The 15,829-nt window shown below is 38.2% G+C and overlaps 1 protein-coding gene and 1 non-coding gene across 4 annotated transcripts in view; one reads left to right on the forward strand and one right to left on the reverse strand.

The window, feature by feature from the left end:
- Nucleotides 1–1,268: 1,268 nt before the first annotated feature.
- LOC105476465 (NXPE family member 4) overlaps nucleotides 1,269–15,829 on the reverse strand; it is a 64,775-nt gene continuing 50,214 nt past the window's right edge. For 2 of the 3 annotated variants that reach the window (XM_071075614.1, XM_011732436.3), the window contains 4 exons: nucleotides 13,475–14,208; nucleotides 11,145–11,206; nucleotides 6,192–6,404; nucleotides 1,269–5,812 (listed from right to left, as the gene is read on the reverse strand). In XM_071075614.1, the coding sequence (XP_070931715.1) occupies nucleotides 5,277–5,812; nucleotides 6,192–6,404; nucleotides 11,145–11,206; nucleotides 13,475–14,208 (1,545 nt within the window). In that variant the 3' untranslated portion in view covers nucleotides 1,269–5,276. The remainder of the gene's footprint in view (nucleotides 5,813–6,191; nucleotides 6,405–11,144; nucleotides 11,207–13,474; nucleotides 14,209–15,829) is intronic. The other variant, XM_011732439.3, reaches the window with a different exon arrangement.
- On the forward strand, nucleotides 10,443–10,546 carry LOC112425693 (small nucleolar RNA U13). The gene has a single exon (XR_003016832.1). It is a non-coding gene; the product is annotated as a small nucleolar RNA U13 (small nucleolar RNA).

Below are 15,829 nucleotides of genomic sequence, written 5' to 3' on the forward strand. Positions count from 1 at the left end.
CTGTGCATCTCCATGGAGGATGCTTCCTCCACTCTGGTGAGTTGGAAGAGAATAGAGAAACCAGAGGCTGGGGGTCAGGAAGTAAGGGGAGACGGAAGAGTGGTGGGAAGCTGACATCAAAGTGGCACACAGACCACTTAGGGGCCTTCATAAACCATGCCCTGATGGAGGCCCCAGCTGCACCCCTGATGGCTCTGCTCCCACAGCTTTGCATCTGCTAGTCCTCCTCTTTGTTGTAGCTGCACAAGTACCAGGGGGAGGCACATGCCATGGATTAAAGTGACCCTTAGGAATGCTGGGAGCAGGTTCACAAGGTAGATAGGTGCCTGGATGTCTTGGCCTCCTGTGAGGTTGGAGCAGGCTCTGTAGTGTGCGATGATGGAACCCAAGTGTTCCCACACGCTGGATATAAATTTCGGGTTGAATGTGGCCCTCTGCTATTTGGTGCTTATCTTCACACCAGCACTCCTTTTTCCATACCAAGAGCTGCAAATAACACAATTCAGGCTTTGAGACCAGGAGCAGTGGCGAGAAACACTGTGCTCAGCAATATCTGCCTTGCCTCTCCGAGATCTGCTGAGAGGTACAGAAAACGTTAGGATTAGCTCAGCACATTCAGCCCCACAGCCACTGCACTGTGCTCTCGGTGTTATACCTTTAGGCTGTAAAACATGCCCAGATAGCCAAAGGGCCACATGGTATATTTCAATGAAGGAAAACCCTATCTTTAAAGAAGACGCTGCTAGCTACCAGCCTCAGGTGAAGACTGGAAAAATAAACCTTGACAAAAAGGGAATGTTTTTTACTCTATGTGAGGGCACCTTGTTTTAGTGAATGGGGTTCTTGTCTGCATGTCTGAAGATCTTTTGGATATATTTGGAAATTGAAATCTTTATTGTTGGAAATTGAATAGATGGAAGGAGAAATTGAGATTTGGGGAGACCATCACTTTGCTCTGAGGTGTCCTTTCCTCTGTGGTGACACCTCAGAGTGTCAAAAATCTTGACTGATCCAGTGAAGGGCTGTGAATTAACAGAAATGTTTCTGGGGAATAAAAAGGAAGCTTTTAACTCTGTGTTTGCAAATTTACTTACCTCAGCCCAGGAAGGTTAAATGTAAGTTAATTTACACTTATATTGGATACAAGGTGAGAGAACTGGAAATTCATGTCTTGAGTTTACTGTGAAGTTTTGAACATTTGCATATTCATGCTATAAAGAAGTATTTCTCTAGTTAATTTCATGCAAAGTGACAGCTTTTACAACCTGTTTAGCATATCAACAAACCACTTTTATTAGTAATGACATGAGTATTAATAACAGGGACAAGATTTCAGATTTCCTTTTCTTATAAAACCACAACCATTATTAAGAACCCCAAGAACAAAATCACAATGTCTAGGCATAATGTGACCAAGGTTGCCGACAGGGTGACAGAGTTGACCGCACAATCTTGAGAAACACAGCCACACACATTTTATGAGCCTTTTATATGACAGTTGTTAAATTTGGATAACCATTTTTCAAATTGTACATATTTTTCTAAAGATACTTTACAGAAAATGCTTTCTACCCAGTTTGATAAAAGGGTTCCTTCCATGAGCCCATTGAATTCATATTAATAAGAAAGTACATTTCAGCATCATATGCTGTCCTCTCATTGGTTCTTATCCCATTAACACTTATTCCTGGTTATAGATTCTGGAGCTTTCTAAAGAGATGGTAAAACCTCTTTCTAAAGAAATGGTAAATGTTTTCATAAAGTTCTCTTTGGGGGAAAAAGAAGCAAAACTTAGTCTCTTTCCTCAAGATGTTTACAAGCTATTAGAGATGACAGATACTTTTTAAAATACATGTTTTTGTTTCTTTTATGGAGTAAATGACAAAACACTGTGGAAACATTATTCTTTTTGGGGGTGTCAGGGAAAGCTTCACAGAAGAAATAAAATTCAAACTGGGTTTTAAAGGGTGATTGGGAGTTTGACAGGTGGAAGGAGGGGCAGGAGGGCATTCGAGTCAGAAGGAGCAGCATGTAGAGTGGTGCAGAGGCTTGAGAGACTGAGGTATTTGGACACATATTTGTCTTGTGTGTCGGACTTTTAAAAAATTTTATGTATGTATCTTTTATTTTTTATTGCATACATTTAAGGTATACAGTGTAATGTTTTGATACACATATGCATAGGGAAATGATTACTATAGTCAAGAAATTAACATATTCATCACTGCACAATTACCTTTTTAATTGAGGTAGAATACATAAAATCTAGTCTCTCAGCAAATTTTCCATATACAATATTAACTATAGTCCTCATGCTGTACATTAGCTCTCTAGATATTCATCCAATACAACTTCAAGTTTGTACCCTTTGACCTACATATCCCCGTTTTCTCTTCCTCCCAACCTGGATATCTACCATTCTACCCTGTTTCTGTGTGTAATTTTAAAGTTCCGTATATAAGTAAGATCAAGCAATATTTTTCTTTCAGTATTATTTCTTTTCTTCAATGTTGTTATTTTACTTAGCGTAACGTCCTCCAGGTTCACCCATGTTGTTGCAAATATAGCAGCATCTCCTTTTGTAAGGCTGAATGATATTCCAATGTACATATATACTGCAATTTATTTATCTGTTCATCTATTGATGGGCATTTAGATTGTTTCTGTATCTTGGCTATTGTGAATACTGCTGCAATGAGCATGAGAATGCAGATATCTCTATGAAGGGCTGATTTCATTTCCTTTGGGATACTCAGCAGAGGAATTTCTGGGTCATATGGTAGTTCTGTTTTTAGAGGAACTGCCATACTGTTTTCCATAATGGCTGTACCAGCTTACATCCCACCAAGAGTGTACAAGAGCTCCCTTTGTGTGTGAGAAAATATTAACATCTCCTCATTTTTAGCAGCCACCTATATATACTGATGACTTACAAATTGAGCATCTTTCTTATAGACCTCGCTCCTGAATTGAGACTCATATTCTATCTACAGGACATTGCATTTTGATATTTGTATGGAAACCTCCACCTCATTTAACTAAAACCTAAATTCATTTTACCCTTTTCCCCAATACCTTCCTTCCCCTTTATTTTCTTCAGCGAATGTTGGGATTCTCCTTCAAGTTATTTGTGTACAATTTGCGGGTATCATTGAAACTTCTAATTGAGCTGCCTCAAGGGAAAAATTATTGAATAATACCATGTGTTAGAACTAGGTAAACATTTTCCATATATCATCTAATTTAATTCTTTGAATTTAACATTGAGGAAATTGAAGTTCAGAGATTAAATTCCTAAATTGGCTGAGTTGACAAATGAAGACACTGGAATTCAAAACCAGGTCTGACCTCAATCTCTATCTTATTTCCGTTATGCCACATTGGCCATAGTTCTAAATATCTTGCCTCATTTCTCTTTCTGAAAGGCAGATCTAATCATGTCCTGTCTGTATTATGGTTCTTTAACCACTCCCCAGTACTTTTAAGATTAAAGCCCACATTTCTTAGCATGTCATATAAATCCTTCATCATTTGGGTGCTGCCTCCCCACTTTTTTCTCATTGTTTTGTGTCACTAAAGGTTCGTAATTCTTGCCATTTCCTGAATGAGCCTTTTTTTCAACAAGTTTGTCCCACTTCTCTCTCTCCTTCCTTCCTTGTCAACTTGACTCTCTCATTCTTCATGAATGAGTCCAGGTAATACTTCCTCTATAAAACTTGATAGCATCTCTCTATCACAGAGTTCAGGTTTTATTTGTTGGTGTGTTTCTATAACTTCTTGACCCTTGTGATACTGCATTACTTTGAATCTACCTCCTTGGTCTTCTCCACAAGACTGAGGATGATAGTCATTTTGCCCTGTTCCTTTGTATCAAAATTGGTTAACATAGCATGTGGCACAGGATAGATGCCAATAATTGTTTACTTAAACAAAATATGGTTTTCCAGCTTTGAAAACTGGGTGGATACTATTATCATTGATCAAGAAATGGAACACAGAAAGAGGTGAAAATTTGGTAGAGAGGAGATATTTCTTTTGGCATTAACATGCTGTATTTGAGGTCTGTCAAGTGTAAGTGGAGATGTCTCATGTAAAGTTGGCATTAGACTAGAAAGCTGAAAATAAAAATTTTGGAGTCATTGGATGAGATGATCTAGAGTAAAAAGCATTGCAAGAATACTGCTTCATAGGTGGTGTTGTATACTTTACATTGCATCAAATCATGTAGGACATAATACAGGTTGTTCTGCTGTTAATAAAGCTAAGTTTGAGCAGCAGATTCAGAAGTGACAGCCTGCTATATCCATAGTAAAGTTCCAATCAAACTTTTAAAAAAGTTCATTCACTGATAATCTCTGCTTTACTTACTTATTTAAGTAGAAGTATTTAAATGGTGATTTCCTAATTCTGTCATCCTTTCTGTATTCATTAGCTATAATTCTTCCAAAAAGAAGAAATTTCCCTTATCTATTAGGGTTATTGATTTTCTCTTTAAGAGGAAAGAGGATAAATGTTCACATATTTGCCTTTTGTTGCCAATTTTCAAAATAAGGGTTTACCCAACTCCACTTATGACACATGAGAGATTTTGCTTTTATTCTTGCATGTCTCTTTTTGTATTATTATGAGCTCATGGATTTTATATATTATGTATTTCAATTAACTGCAGTCATTAGTCTTGTTGATGCTAAATCTAGCTATGGCCAAGGAAGAGATTCCTTTGGGTTACCTCCTCTGTTCCATGATACGGTTCCATTTGTCTTTGATTATTTGCTTTCTGGCATAACAAGATGTCCAGGCTCATGGTATATATATTTTCTGTTCCAGTCCTGGAATCAGCCTTTCCTTCAAGGATGCCTGTTTTCTGTTCTTAGAGACCACAGTCAGGGTGCTCGGAGTGATTATTGCTAATGGGTTATCATTGCTTCTAGGCCTTTTCAATAGACAGAACTAGGAAATATCTATATTGGAAATAGAAAGCATCATGAATTTGTACAGATATTTTCAAATCAGCTTAATAACATGACTTTTAAAAAACTTCTTTAATATTTTAAAGAAGCATCAGAACCAGGCATGGTATAGTCATTCTACATGTCTGATTCTCTTGGTTTTGCATCCCATATCAGTTGTCATTGTCCTTACATAGCCTTCCTCCCAAAAAAGATTCTTCTAAATTTATTTTCCTTAGTTCCTAAAATGAATAAAACTGACTTTACAATACATGTGGGATTACGTGCTGAGATTGATTCCTAGTGATTTTGTATAGTATTTATCCCTTAGCAAATGTAGTTTAAGAACATGTTAATCTGATTTCCAATCACATGATCAGGTGGGTGGATGGTATTAGTGTCATATGCAATGGTCATGTCCCAGGCATCAATGATGCCCACGTTGAGGTCTTTGAAAATATCCTTCATGATAAGATATTGAATATAACCGTGGAAGTCTCCAAGCCTCTCTGTGTCTATGTGCATCTCCCTGATGTTTTCTGTCTTAATAATCACTTTAGTGGTTGGGCTTCTTAGGAACAGTCTTTCAATAGCCTTTCGGACACCAATGGCCCTGCGAATAAAAACGTCAACGGGAAATGGTCTGAAGTGCTGGCCAAAGGTGATGACGATGGCTGTGTTTTTGTCACCTGATAGCCGGTCAATTTCCCGAGGGATATAATCATGATCTATCAGAGAGTAGAGCTGCAAAGTGACGAAGGGATAGTTATGTTTTTTCCATTGAATCTGAGTGTGTCTTTCTGCATCCAGAAGCAAATGTTTCTTAAAAATTCCAGTTTCATGAAGATCAAAAAACTTTAGTGCTGATAAAAAAATAAATAGATGTTTTAATTAGAAGATAATGGTTAATATTCATGAAAAAGAATGTCCTATCAATCATTTAAAATACCCACCCCACCTAGATAATTGCTCACTGGAGTCTTTCTACTCTCTAGGGTACGGTACCCGCAGTTCATACATGAAAAATGTCAATAAAAAATGTAAAGTTCTCATTGGAATTTTAAAAGAGGACCAACATTTCTTATGAAAGAGGAAATAAAATACATTTTAAATTTAAAGGCTCAAATCCAGAAAGCTAAATGAAGTAAAAAACAAAATAGCTCAAATCAGAGAACAGAGACCTCATTAAAAGTACTTTAAAACCAGCCTGAATTTCTGAGAGAATATAAAGTAACTACCTACTTTTTACAACTTTGGGTAAGTAGTAGATCCACTGACGTAGCGTAGAATCTCCCAGGAGGTAAATGAGTTTGCCTTTCAAACAGCCGTTTATCTTAATTGTGTCTAACTGAACCTGGTTGCAAAATGTTGTTATCCATTTTCCTTGTAAAGTATAACCACCAGGGACAGGAGGCTTCATTCCAACTTGGCATTTCTCTTCTATTTTTTCACTCTCTGGTAACAAAGACACTTGTAAATGATTTTATTGGCATAAGTTAGACATCTAGCCTTCTTTCCTGGTCCTTTGTTTTCTTGCTCTCTTTTCCTCTTCCTGTAATGCCTATTTCCTTTTTCTGTCCCTTTCTAGTCCTATTCTTTGATCATTAGCTTTGCTTCAGGCATTTCTACTTATTCTTTTGAGAGATTTTGAGTCATCTTGCCTCCTGTCTAATTCCTTTTCTCTTAAATTTGGTCATTAGCTAAATCTTGACGTTCTATCCTTTCTTTGACGTTCTGTCCTTTCTTCCTGATTCTGTGGTGACTTCTGTCTTTGTCTCTTACCTGAATGATGTTAGTGGTCTGCCAGTTGGTGCCGTTGTATAAAATCCTTTACCTTTGTTTCATTAATGAAGGAATGAATAATCTTAATTTTTCCGTGTTCAAAAAATGGCTTAAAATATGTACATTAAAAATAAAAACCTCAAATAGTATATTAGTCACCTAGCTTGACAATTTTTTTTTTAAAACTAGACTTTGCTAAAAGCAACATGCGACATCCATTACAAACCAATATTCTGAGATATTCCAGGAAGTTTCACTAGAGTTTTAGGCTCTGTTTGCACATGGTCTGCCTTCCATTACGAGTAGGTAGCAGTGCAGCAAATGTCTTGTTATAGCATAACAAAGGTCATCCAATTTCTCCTGTCATGTTTCCTTGCCACTATCTATGCTGCCATCCCATCACTGAGCCAATGCCTTGTATTTTAGGACTTGTTACATCAGGACTTCTGTGCTGATACTATATTCTGTATGAGATAGGAAACCAGTTTGAATGCTGTAAGAAAGACCAAGATAATAATGACTTAAAAATAAAAGTTTATTTCTGTCTCACATAACAGGCCTGGAGTGAGAAGGACAGGGCTAATATGGCATTGCATGGTGTTAGGGACTCTTGTTTCTTCTATGTTGTGGCTATACCATTCTTACCATGTGGCTTCAATCTCATGGTCTAACCTGGTCTTGCCATTCTCACATTATATCTAAAGTTCAGCTAGTAGTTAGGGAAGAAATGGATAGGGAGGGCAAGTTTTTTTGCTTTTAAAGCATGACTTAGAAGTTTCCCACTCACACTCCTGGAAAAAACTTAGTCATGGCCACAACTAGATATAAGGAAGGATGGCCATGGGTCTAGCCACAAACTGGTTTCTATTACTAAAGAAGGAGGAGGCAGTGAATACTGGGGAACCATCGGCAGTCTCTGCTTTACCCTCCTTGCTTAGTTCCTCAGAGGCCTTGCAGTCTCTGGCTGCCTATGTCCACAGAATTGTGCATCATTACATGGTTGTGTTGTATTTGTAACCTATGGACAAAGTGGTAAAATGGTGCTGGTTGCAGAATTGGAAAGTGCACCTGGAATAGCTCTTAAGTCCTGGTGATTTGGCTTACTAAAGGGAGTTTGTATAATCCTATAATTATGTTGGAATTACAGTGTGATATTGATGGGTTTCTATGAGGCTTGGTAGCATTGCACCCTAGATGATTGAATACCATGACCCTGGAAACTTGAGATTCATAGTTAGTAAGTATTCTTTATCCTAATAATGTACTGGCACACTTTGCTGAGAACATAGCCTTTAAGTGTATTGTTGTAAATCCTATGTTGTGTAATCTTTATGTCAGGTATTCATTTTGCCATGTCTCAAACTTGTAACAAATCCACTTATGATTACTGTTACATGTTTATTTTACTTAATAATTTTAGAATAGGCTTGAGCATTTTGAACAGTATGTGGGTAATAATATCAGGATTCTGTATATCAGCAAAAGCAACTCCATTTTAGATGCTAATCTGCTATGTTGGCTCCTGATTAACCCCAGTTTATCTATTGTTTCTTGTACAACAGCAGGTACTTATGGTAAATCTTGCCCTTAGGTCAAACAGCCTTGGTGGTATTGTACTTCAGTTGTCCTGTACATCCCATCTGAGCCATCCTTCCCTTATGCTCTGTAAGCCCTGGGTCTGGGGGTAATGGTATGGAGATCCACCATCTTGTCTCACCAATGGAGACATAAACATGGCTTCTGCTTGTAAGTCCCTACTAAATGTTTCTTTCTGAGAAACTGGATGTGTCAGACTCTTCTTTGGCCTCTCAGCTTCCTCAAACTTTGGGAGTAGGTTTGCACAGACCTGCCCACTGAGAAATAGATTCCATTATATTTTTGATTAGATAGGGAAACTAATAGTCCCCCAAAGATATCCACATCCTAATTCTTAAAACCTGTGAATATGTTGAAGCAGAAGATATAAAAAGAAAACCAAGTTTTCCTGTACTAGGCTGACCCACTACAAGACCCAGGGAAGGGCAGGGCTCTATCGAGGCTTTGGCAGCATTATCTGCAGAGCCAGGTCCCAGAAGGGATGGGCTCCAGAGTCTCTCCCTCCCATCCCGAAGCAAGGTTGGGAAAAACAAGTTTTTCTCATTCAGCTTCCCCCTTCCCCCCTTACTATTCTCACAATTACCTTTGCGAGTTTTGTAAGTTCCTGTTTTTCCCTTCTGTGCAGCACAGTGAAGGTCACAACATATGGCTGAGTTGCAACATCTGGCTTGAGTTGTAAAACCTGTCACTGTTTGATAAACTGCCTTTATTCTGCTTCTGTAGACTTGTTGGCCACCTTGTAGGTTTTGCACCATTTAGTGAAGTGTATATTCAAGCTAGCCAATACCCTTTCAGGTACATGTATAAGAGTCAAGCCCTGTCTTTGTTCAGGGCTCAGCCTTTGGATGTTAATCTGCTGGACAGGTAGCCACCTAAATAAAATCCTCCTGTTCCATCCATTGGTCTCTCCTGTCCCTTAATTCCTACAACAATGTTGCCTTTTCCAGATATGACTAGGGTATGGCCTTTCAGATGGAGAGACTATCCTGGATTACATGGGTAGGCCCAATCTAATGTCACTGGTCCTCAGAAGTGGAAGAGGGAGGCAGAAGAGTGGGTCAAAGGTGTGACAGGAAAACTTGACCCTCTGCTGTGGCTTTGAAGATAGAGGAAGAGGGGTACAAGGAATGTGGGCAGCCTTAAAAACCTGGAATAAGCAAAGGAACAGATTCTGCCCTAGAGCCTCCAGTAAGGAACATGCTCCTGCTCTACCTTGGGCTTAGCTCAATGAGCCCAACACTGGTCTTCTGGACTACAGACTATAAGATGATATATTTTTGTTTTTAAAAGCCACTTTATTATAGCAGCAATAAGAAAATGATATATAGACAACTGACATTCTTTTAAATACAAAGTCATCCCATCCAGAGACAGTGTTTTTTGCTTCTATTTATATGAATTTTGTTTTATATTCCTTAGTGACATTTTAAATTGTCTTTCTACAGATCATGCATTTTGTTAAATTGTGAATTTGCATTTTAAAGCACAAAGTGGATTATACCACTTTCTTCCTCAGTTGGTTTCTGTGGCTTTCGAGTTTACTGAATAGTCACTGAAATCCTCAGCATGGCACTTGAGAACCTTCATGATTAGGTCCTTCTTCTCTTTCTAGGCTTATCCTCTGCTACATTCCACAATATGCTCACCCCACTGGCCTATTGAACAAGTCCATGATGACTTAGTTCATGACTGGAATTATCAGATAAAAAGAGTTAGATAAAAAATACAGGACACCATATTAAATTTGTATGACTTCTAACAAGGAATAATTTTTTAGTGTAAGTATGGCCCATGCAATATTTTCCCCTTTTCTCAATGTATATATGACAGGCAATTAGAAATTACCCATATTCATTTGATTCCCTGTATTATTATTTGCTTAAATCCAGCAACACTACCCATGATCTTTATGAGGTTTCTCTTCGTTCTCTGACTACACATATCCTTCAGGACTCAGTCAAATACCAATTTTAACATAAGCTCTTTTGCCTCTTTACTGTCTTCATAGAGTTTGTAGGTTGAATGTCTTTCACATTGCAAGCTAACTGAGCATTTATTTTTCTCCATTTGTCCATAATGCCTGATACCTATTCAGCGCTCAGTAAATGTTTGCTGATCCTTTAGTAGTTCAGAAGCAAGATGATTGAGTTTTCATGCTCATGTGTGAGATGTGTCTCCCTCAAATCTTGTTATGACATCAGCACATTATCCATATGATGTGAGGAAAAATAAACATTTGCAGAATAAATGAATAAATGATGGCAATAAATTATTATAAGTTGAAGTAAGTATCATGATGGATGTTATCAGTAAACTAAGATAGACTTTATAAAAAGTTATCTTAAAGCTAAGGTAGTATAAATATTTTTTCATAAGTAACATGGCTTTGTGTGTCTTTAAAACATTTAATAAGATGAAAACTCCATATAAAATTGGTAATTGCATCAACTAAATGTTAGGGGGTTATGCCAACGGAGAGTTAGGAAACCAGAACTGAAAGCGTTCCTACTCTGAAGCTGTAGGTATCCATCCTTCAAAGACATTTGCACAGTGCCTTAGACTCTAGGAGATGAACTCTCAGGTTTAAATACAAATGTAGGATACTAATACTTTCTCCTTTTGGATATGTCAAGATGTCATCTCCTATAAAAATTTTGAAAATCATTTCCTTGAGTTAATTTCTCCCTTTAAAGTCCAGCATAATTGACATCGTAGACATCTGCTAGGAATTGTGCTCCAGGAGAACTACAATTACTTAGGTTAATGCTGATAAAATTTCCTCTGAGCATCACCTAACTCAGGACAGAGCCAACTTACTGTTACAATTAGCGACATCAATGTGTTTCTGATCCTTCATCATTTCAACTCCCACTTTGGACCTTCAAAAAGAAAAATAGAACAATAAATTAGCCTGCTCTATGCCCACGTAACATCAAAGTGAATCATCTCCTTGTGAGTGAAGGAAAAATTTTAATTTTCTATAACTGGAGGCTATTGTTATTGTTGTAAATTTTAGATACATTGGGTATTGTAAATGAGTGAAGATTTTGAAAGACTTTCTACCCTGCTGAGAGCACCTGAAGTCCAGGGCAGCTCTACCGATCTGCTACATGTAATCACTGTGTCTTGGAATTTTAGATTCAAAATATTTATCTAATTTACAAGTTCTCTCTTTCTGCTTCCACATCTCCTGTTCAAGTTTGCAGAATAGTTTCCTTGGATTACTGTGAGCCTCTAATTGGCCATGCAGGTCTCAGTTTTATCCCACCTAAGTTTTTCAATCCGACTGCCAGAGCACCCTTTCTCATTGCAAATCCAACTGCACTACTGCTTACATCCCTTTACTGTCTCCCCATCATGTACCCAAGGAATCCAGCCTTTTTGGGTGGCAGGTAGACCTTCTATCGGAGGGCCTCTTCTTCATTTTTAATTCACATTTCCTGCTATGATTACCTTTGACTTTTCCGACAAACTTGCTTTCTGAAGATCATAAGCTTTATGAAGGAAGGTAATGCATGTGTCTGGTCCACTGCTGTATCCTTAATATCTATGAAAGTGACTATCAGAAAGTATTGTTGAATCTGATGTGTTGATAAATGTACCTTACATTTCTTTCCTCCAACTGATGAAAGATGACTCTCTTCTTGCTTGAAAGCTCTTACTCACACTTTGTTTCAAACCTCTGTATATGGCCATGTAAGTGGAGGAAGGAAGAAAAGGATTAAGGGGAGAATGGGGACCTAAGTGCCAAGTATAACAGATATAAGTGGTACCTGATTCCCTACTATGGATGTCTCTCCACATGCCATCCTGAGAAGGAAAGGATCAGCATGTTTTCATCCTTTCTAGGATTTAGGCATAAGGATGGTTGACGGGTAGGAAGAGATTTGATGAGCTGTACCATCAGAGATAAAAAGGAAGGAACAGAAACTTAACTGTGCTTTTACTTTTCAGAAGGGAGCCAGGGACTAGATCAGGAGCCAAAACTTAGATAATGAGATAAGATTCTGGAATGCATGTTATTTTGTCATGTTGGGTGCCTACTCTTAGCATATTTTTTTGAAAGCTTATGGAAAAAAGACTAAACTTGACTTTGAAAACTGTTAGAAGGGGATAGCTGTGAACCTAGCATTCTACTCTGTCACCAAGCTTAGGAGAAATAAATCTTCATAGGGAAAAAAAAAGGGTACTGGCAGAATTGAAAGAGAAAAAGAAATGGACTGAGCCTGTGAGACTTATGGAAAGTTAGCAAATGAGCAGAAGTCTCTGGAACCGATAGATGTCTTAGGGCTTGCCTCACAGTTCTGGGATTTGTAATAACAGATAGTTACCCTTTGCAAATCCTCAAAGTGGCCCATGTAGCAACCCTGATGGTTCATTCTAATCAACAAAGTGGTTTTCAGGTTAGTGGATAACAGGCAAACCAGGAAGTGAGCATCTGTTTGTGAGTCGGGGGATAAAAGCTTGGCATTGTTGCAGCCATGATTGATAGAAGAAACATGCTTCCACCCCGGTTTGTGGTGGTCTGTTGAACTAGGGGTTTGCAGGAATCACTAGGTCACAACATAAGGAGTAAGAAGGACTTCTCCACCCTGAGAGGTATATACGGAGGAATATCTGATCATGGGATCAACTGGAGAAAACCAGTAGGAACTAGCTTTTCAGAAAGATCACTCAGTGTAGAGAATGGATGAGAGAGGGTATGACTGCTGGGAGAGAGACCAGTTGGGAAGCTGGTATGGGTGATCTAGATGAGATAATTATGGTCTGAACTTGCATAGCAGCACTGTGCATAGGGGAAAATGGATCAATGCAAAGATATCTAAGAGCAAAAACAACAAAAGATGATATGGGAGGTGAAGGAACATGGATGTTATCATACACTTATCAAGGAATCTTTTTTTCAGTGGAACATCTATGAACACACAGAAGAACAGTTATAGCAAAACACATGACTGAATGGACAATATAGTGAAAATGCAAACTTTGGCGCAGAGTGGTGAGGAGAGGCCCCATGAAGACACCACATGTCTTACCTTGAGTAGAGGAGGGCTCTGAGTCATGCTTAATGTTGCAATGGGCAATGTAGCTCTGACTGGGGCACTTTTCAGGGAACACTTCTCAGTATAGATGAAAAGTAGACTCACCTGTGGAAAAGGCTCTTTTCCTTGTCTGTAAGATAAGATATCTCTCTATTCCGGGTGGTCATGTGGGTCAGAGCCTCACAGGGCATGTGTTGAGGCTTCACACAATAGAAGGCTTCTTGGTCTCTGTTATCCAGATATTCACAGAGTTCAGCACTTGAGTTTAGGGTCAGGCCACATTCAGTGAAGACATGAGAGGTGCCATTAACAAATTTACCTTTGAAAATAATTTTATTATAGCCTTGGTTCCTTGCCCTCCAGAGAGCCGATGCCCCTTCACTGGGATGGATGAGCAGCAGAGACAGGGAGACCTGGCCCTCCCAGAACAGAGTGAAGCTGACCAGGTAGGTGCCATTGTTGAAGTCAGTCACCTTTCCCGAAGCACCTGCCATCAGGGCTGGGGAGGACATCCTGGCCCTCAGGAAATCCCCACCATATTGCTTCCTGTGTCCCAGGTGGTCCCTCACTTCCAGAAGGATGTCCAGCTGATCCCCCCTGCAGTACGTATCTTGAGGGTTGAGGATGGTGGCTATGCTGTGTGTGGCGCTGGTGGTGGTGTTCACATGGGTGAAAGGTCTGGGTGGGATCTGCTGATCTAGTTTCTCTATGATTTCCTTTATTCTGAGTTCAGTCTCTGTTAGTGACTTTAATGGTATCGGTGATGTTTTAGGGAATACGGACTTTGTGGAGTTGTTCCAGTAATGGATGGAGATGGATAAGTTTAGGGTAGACCAAAGCTGAAATGACAAGGATTGTGATATACTACGAAATTAATCTGTCTAGTCATTTTCACTTATTATGAGTTTGAATATTTGTTTACAGTGAATATTTGTATAATTGAATTCAATTTGTTACCAAATTGAATATTTGGTAACAAAGTGGCAGAGTAAACCAAAAGAGAAGAGAAAAAAGGAAATGAGATATTATGATGATGATGATATAGTATTATATATTATTATCAATATTATTTAAACTGTGACAATTTTGTATAACATATAAGCATTTACACTTTTACCTCAATATTTTAGAGAATGTCTGAACAGTTGTAGATATATTCGATCCAAAATATATAGCTCAGAGAATAATTATGAGCAATAAACTGGTGATGATAAGTTTACTCTTTGTTTTCATATATGCCTTACATCCAGTAACATCTATATCTTTTAGTCATGCCTAGTAGTCCTTTTCTCTCCAAATGTATTATAGTTCAAGCCACCATCATTTATCTCCTGGATTATAGTGGCCACCTGAAGGATGATGACTGTCTTCAGACTTCAAGGAAGACAGTCCTGCTTTCCCTCCATTTAATTTCCTCTTCTGTAGCTAAACCAGTCGTTTTAAAGTAAAACTCTATTTGTATCATCTCCCTGCTTAAACTCTTTCAATGGCTTCTTGTAATTCTTGGGTAAAAGTCCATTTGTAATATGGCTTTGTCTGTGGCCTATTTTTAACTCTAGTTCTTGCTACTCTCTTCCTTGCTTTTGATGTCTTGATAAGACTTCTTTTATTTTTAGGAGCTGACCTTCCTTTTTTTCAGCTCTTGCTCTTTACTAATACTTTCTCCTCTTCCTGGATTGCTGAGTAACCCCCGAATTCCCCCAAACCACCTAAACATCTCTTAACTTCTACCTTAGAAATCACTACAACCTCAGAGGTCACTTATGCTTTTGGCACTATACAGTGTTTTATAGGCACTCAAATTCAGTGATTTTCAAATCTTGCTGGTAGTCAGAAACACCTGCCAAGTTTTTTTAAAAAAATACAAACTCTTAGGCTTCAGTCTAGATCAACTGAGTCATAATCACTACATTATGTTGTCCAGGAGTATATGTTTTCCAAAAGCCTCAAAAGCAATCTTAGGATCAGATAGATTTGAGAAGAATGATTGTAGACCAGTAGTTGTCAACCCCTCTCACACTTTAGAACACATATAAAGCTTTGAAAAAAATTCAGGCCTGGCTGCACTGCACCCCTGCATCAGGCAGTAAAACCCTTGTGATTGGTAACAAAGTGGCAGAATAAGCCAAAGGAGAGGAGAAACAGGACAATGAGATATCATTTAAAAAAGATGAACAGAACCCAAGTTGAAGTTTTGAAAAAAACCTTGGCAAAGCCAAAAGACAAATCATTGGCAATGCCAACCAAGAAATAGAGATGCAAATAAGTGAAATCCCCCAAAAGAACCTTTTTGTAGATCTCTGGAAAATATAAAAATCTTACATTATAAAATAGATAAAAATACAATTTAAAAATGGAATAGAAAATAATCATGTAATATATAAATAACAGTATGAATAAGAATATAATCATCATGATGATACACTTTTTTCTATTTTTCCCACCTCCGCAAGTCACAGG

Source organism: Macaca nemestrina, chromosome 12 (assembly GCF_043159975.1).
Source record: "Macaca nemestrina isolate mMacNem1 chromosome 12, mMacNem.hap1, whole genome shotgun sequence".
Taxonomy (NCBI): Eukaryota; Metazoa; Chordata; class Mammalia; order Primates; family Cercopithecidae; genus Macaca; species Macaca nemestrina.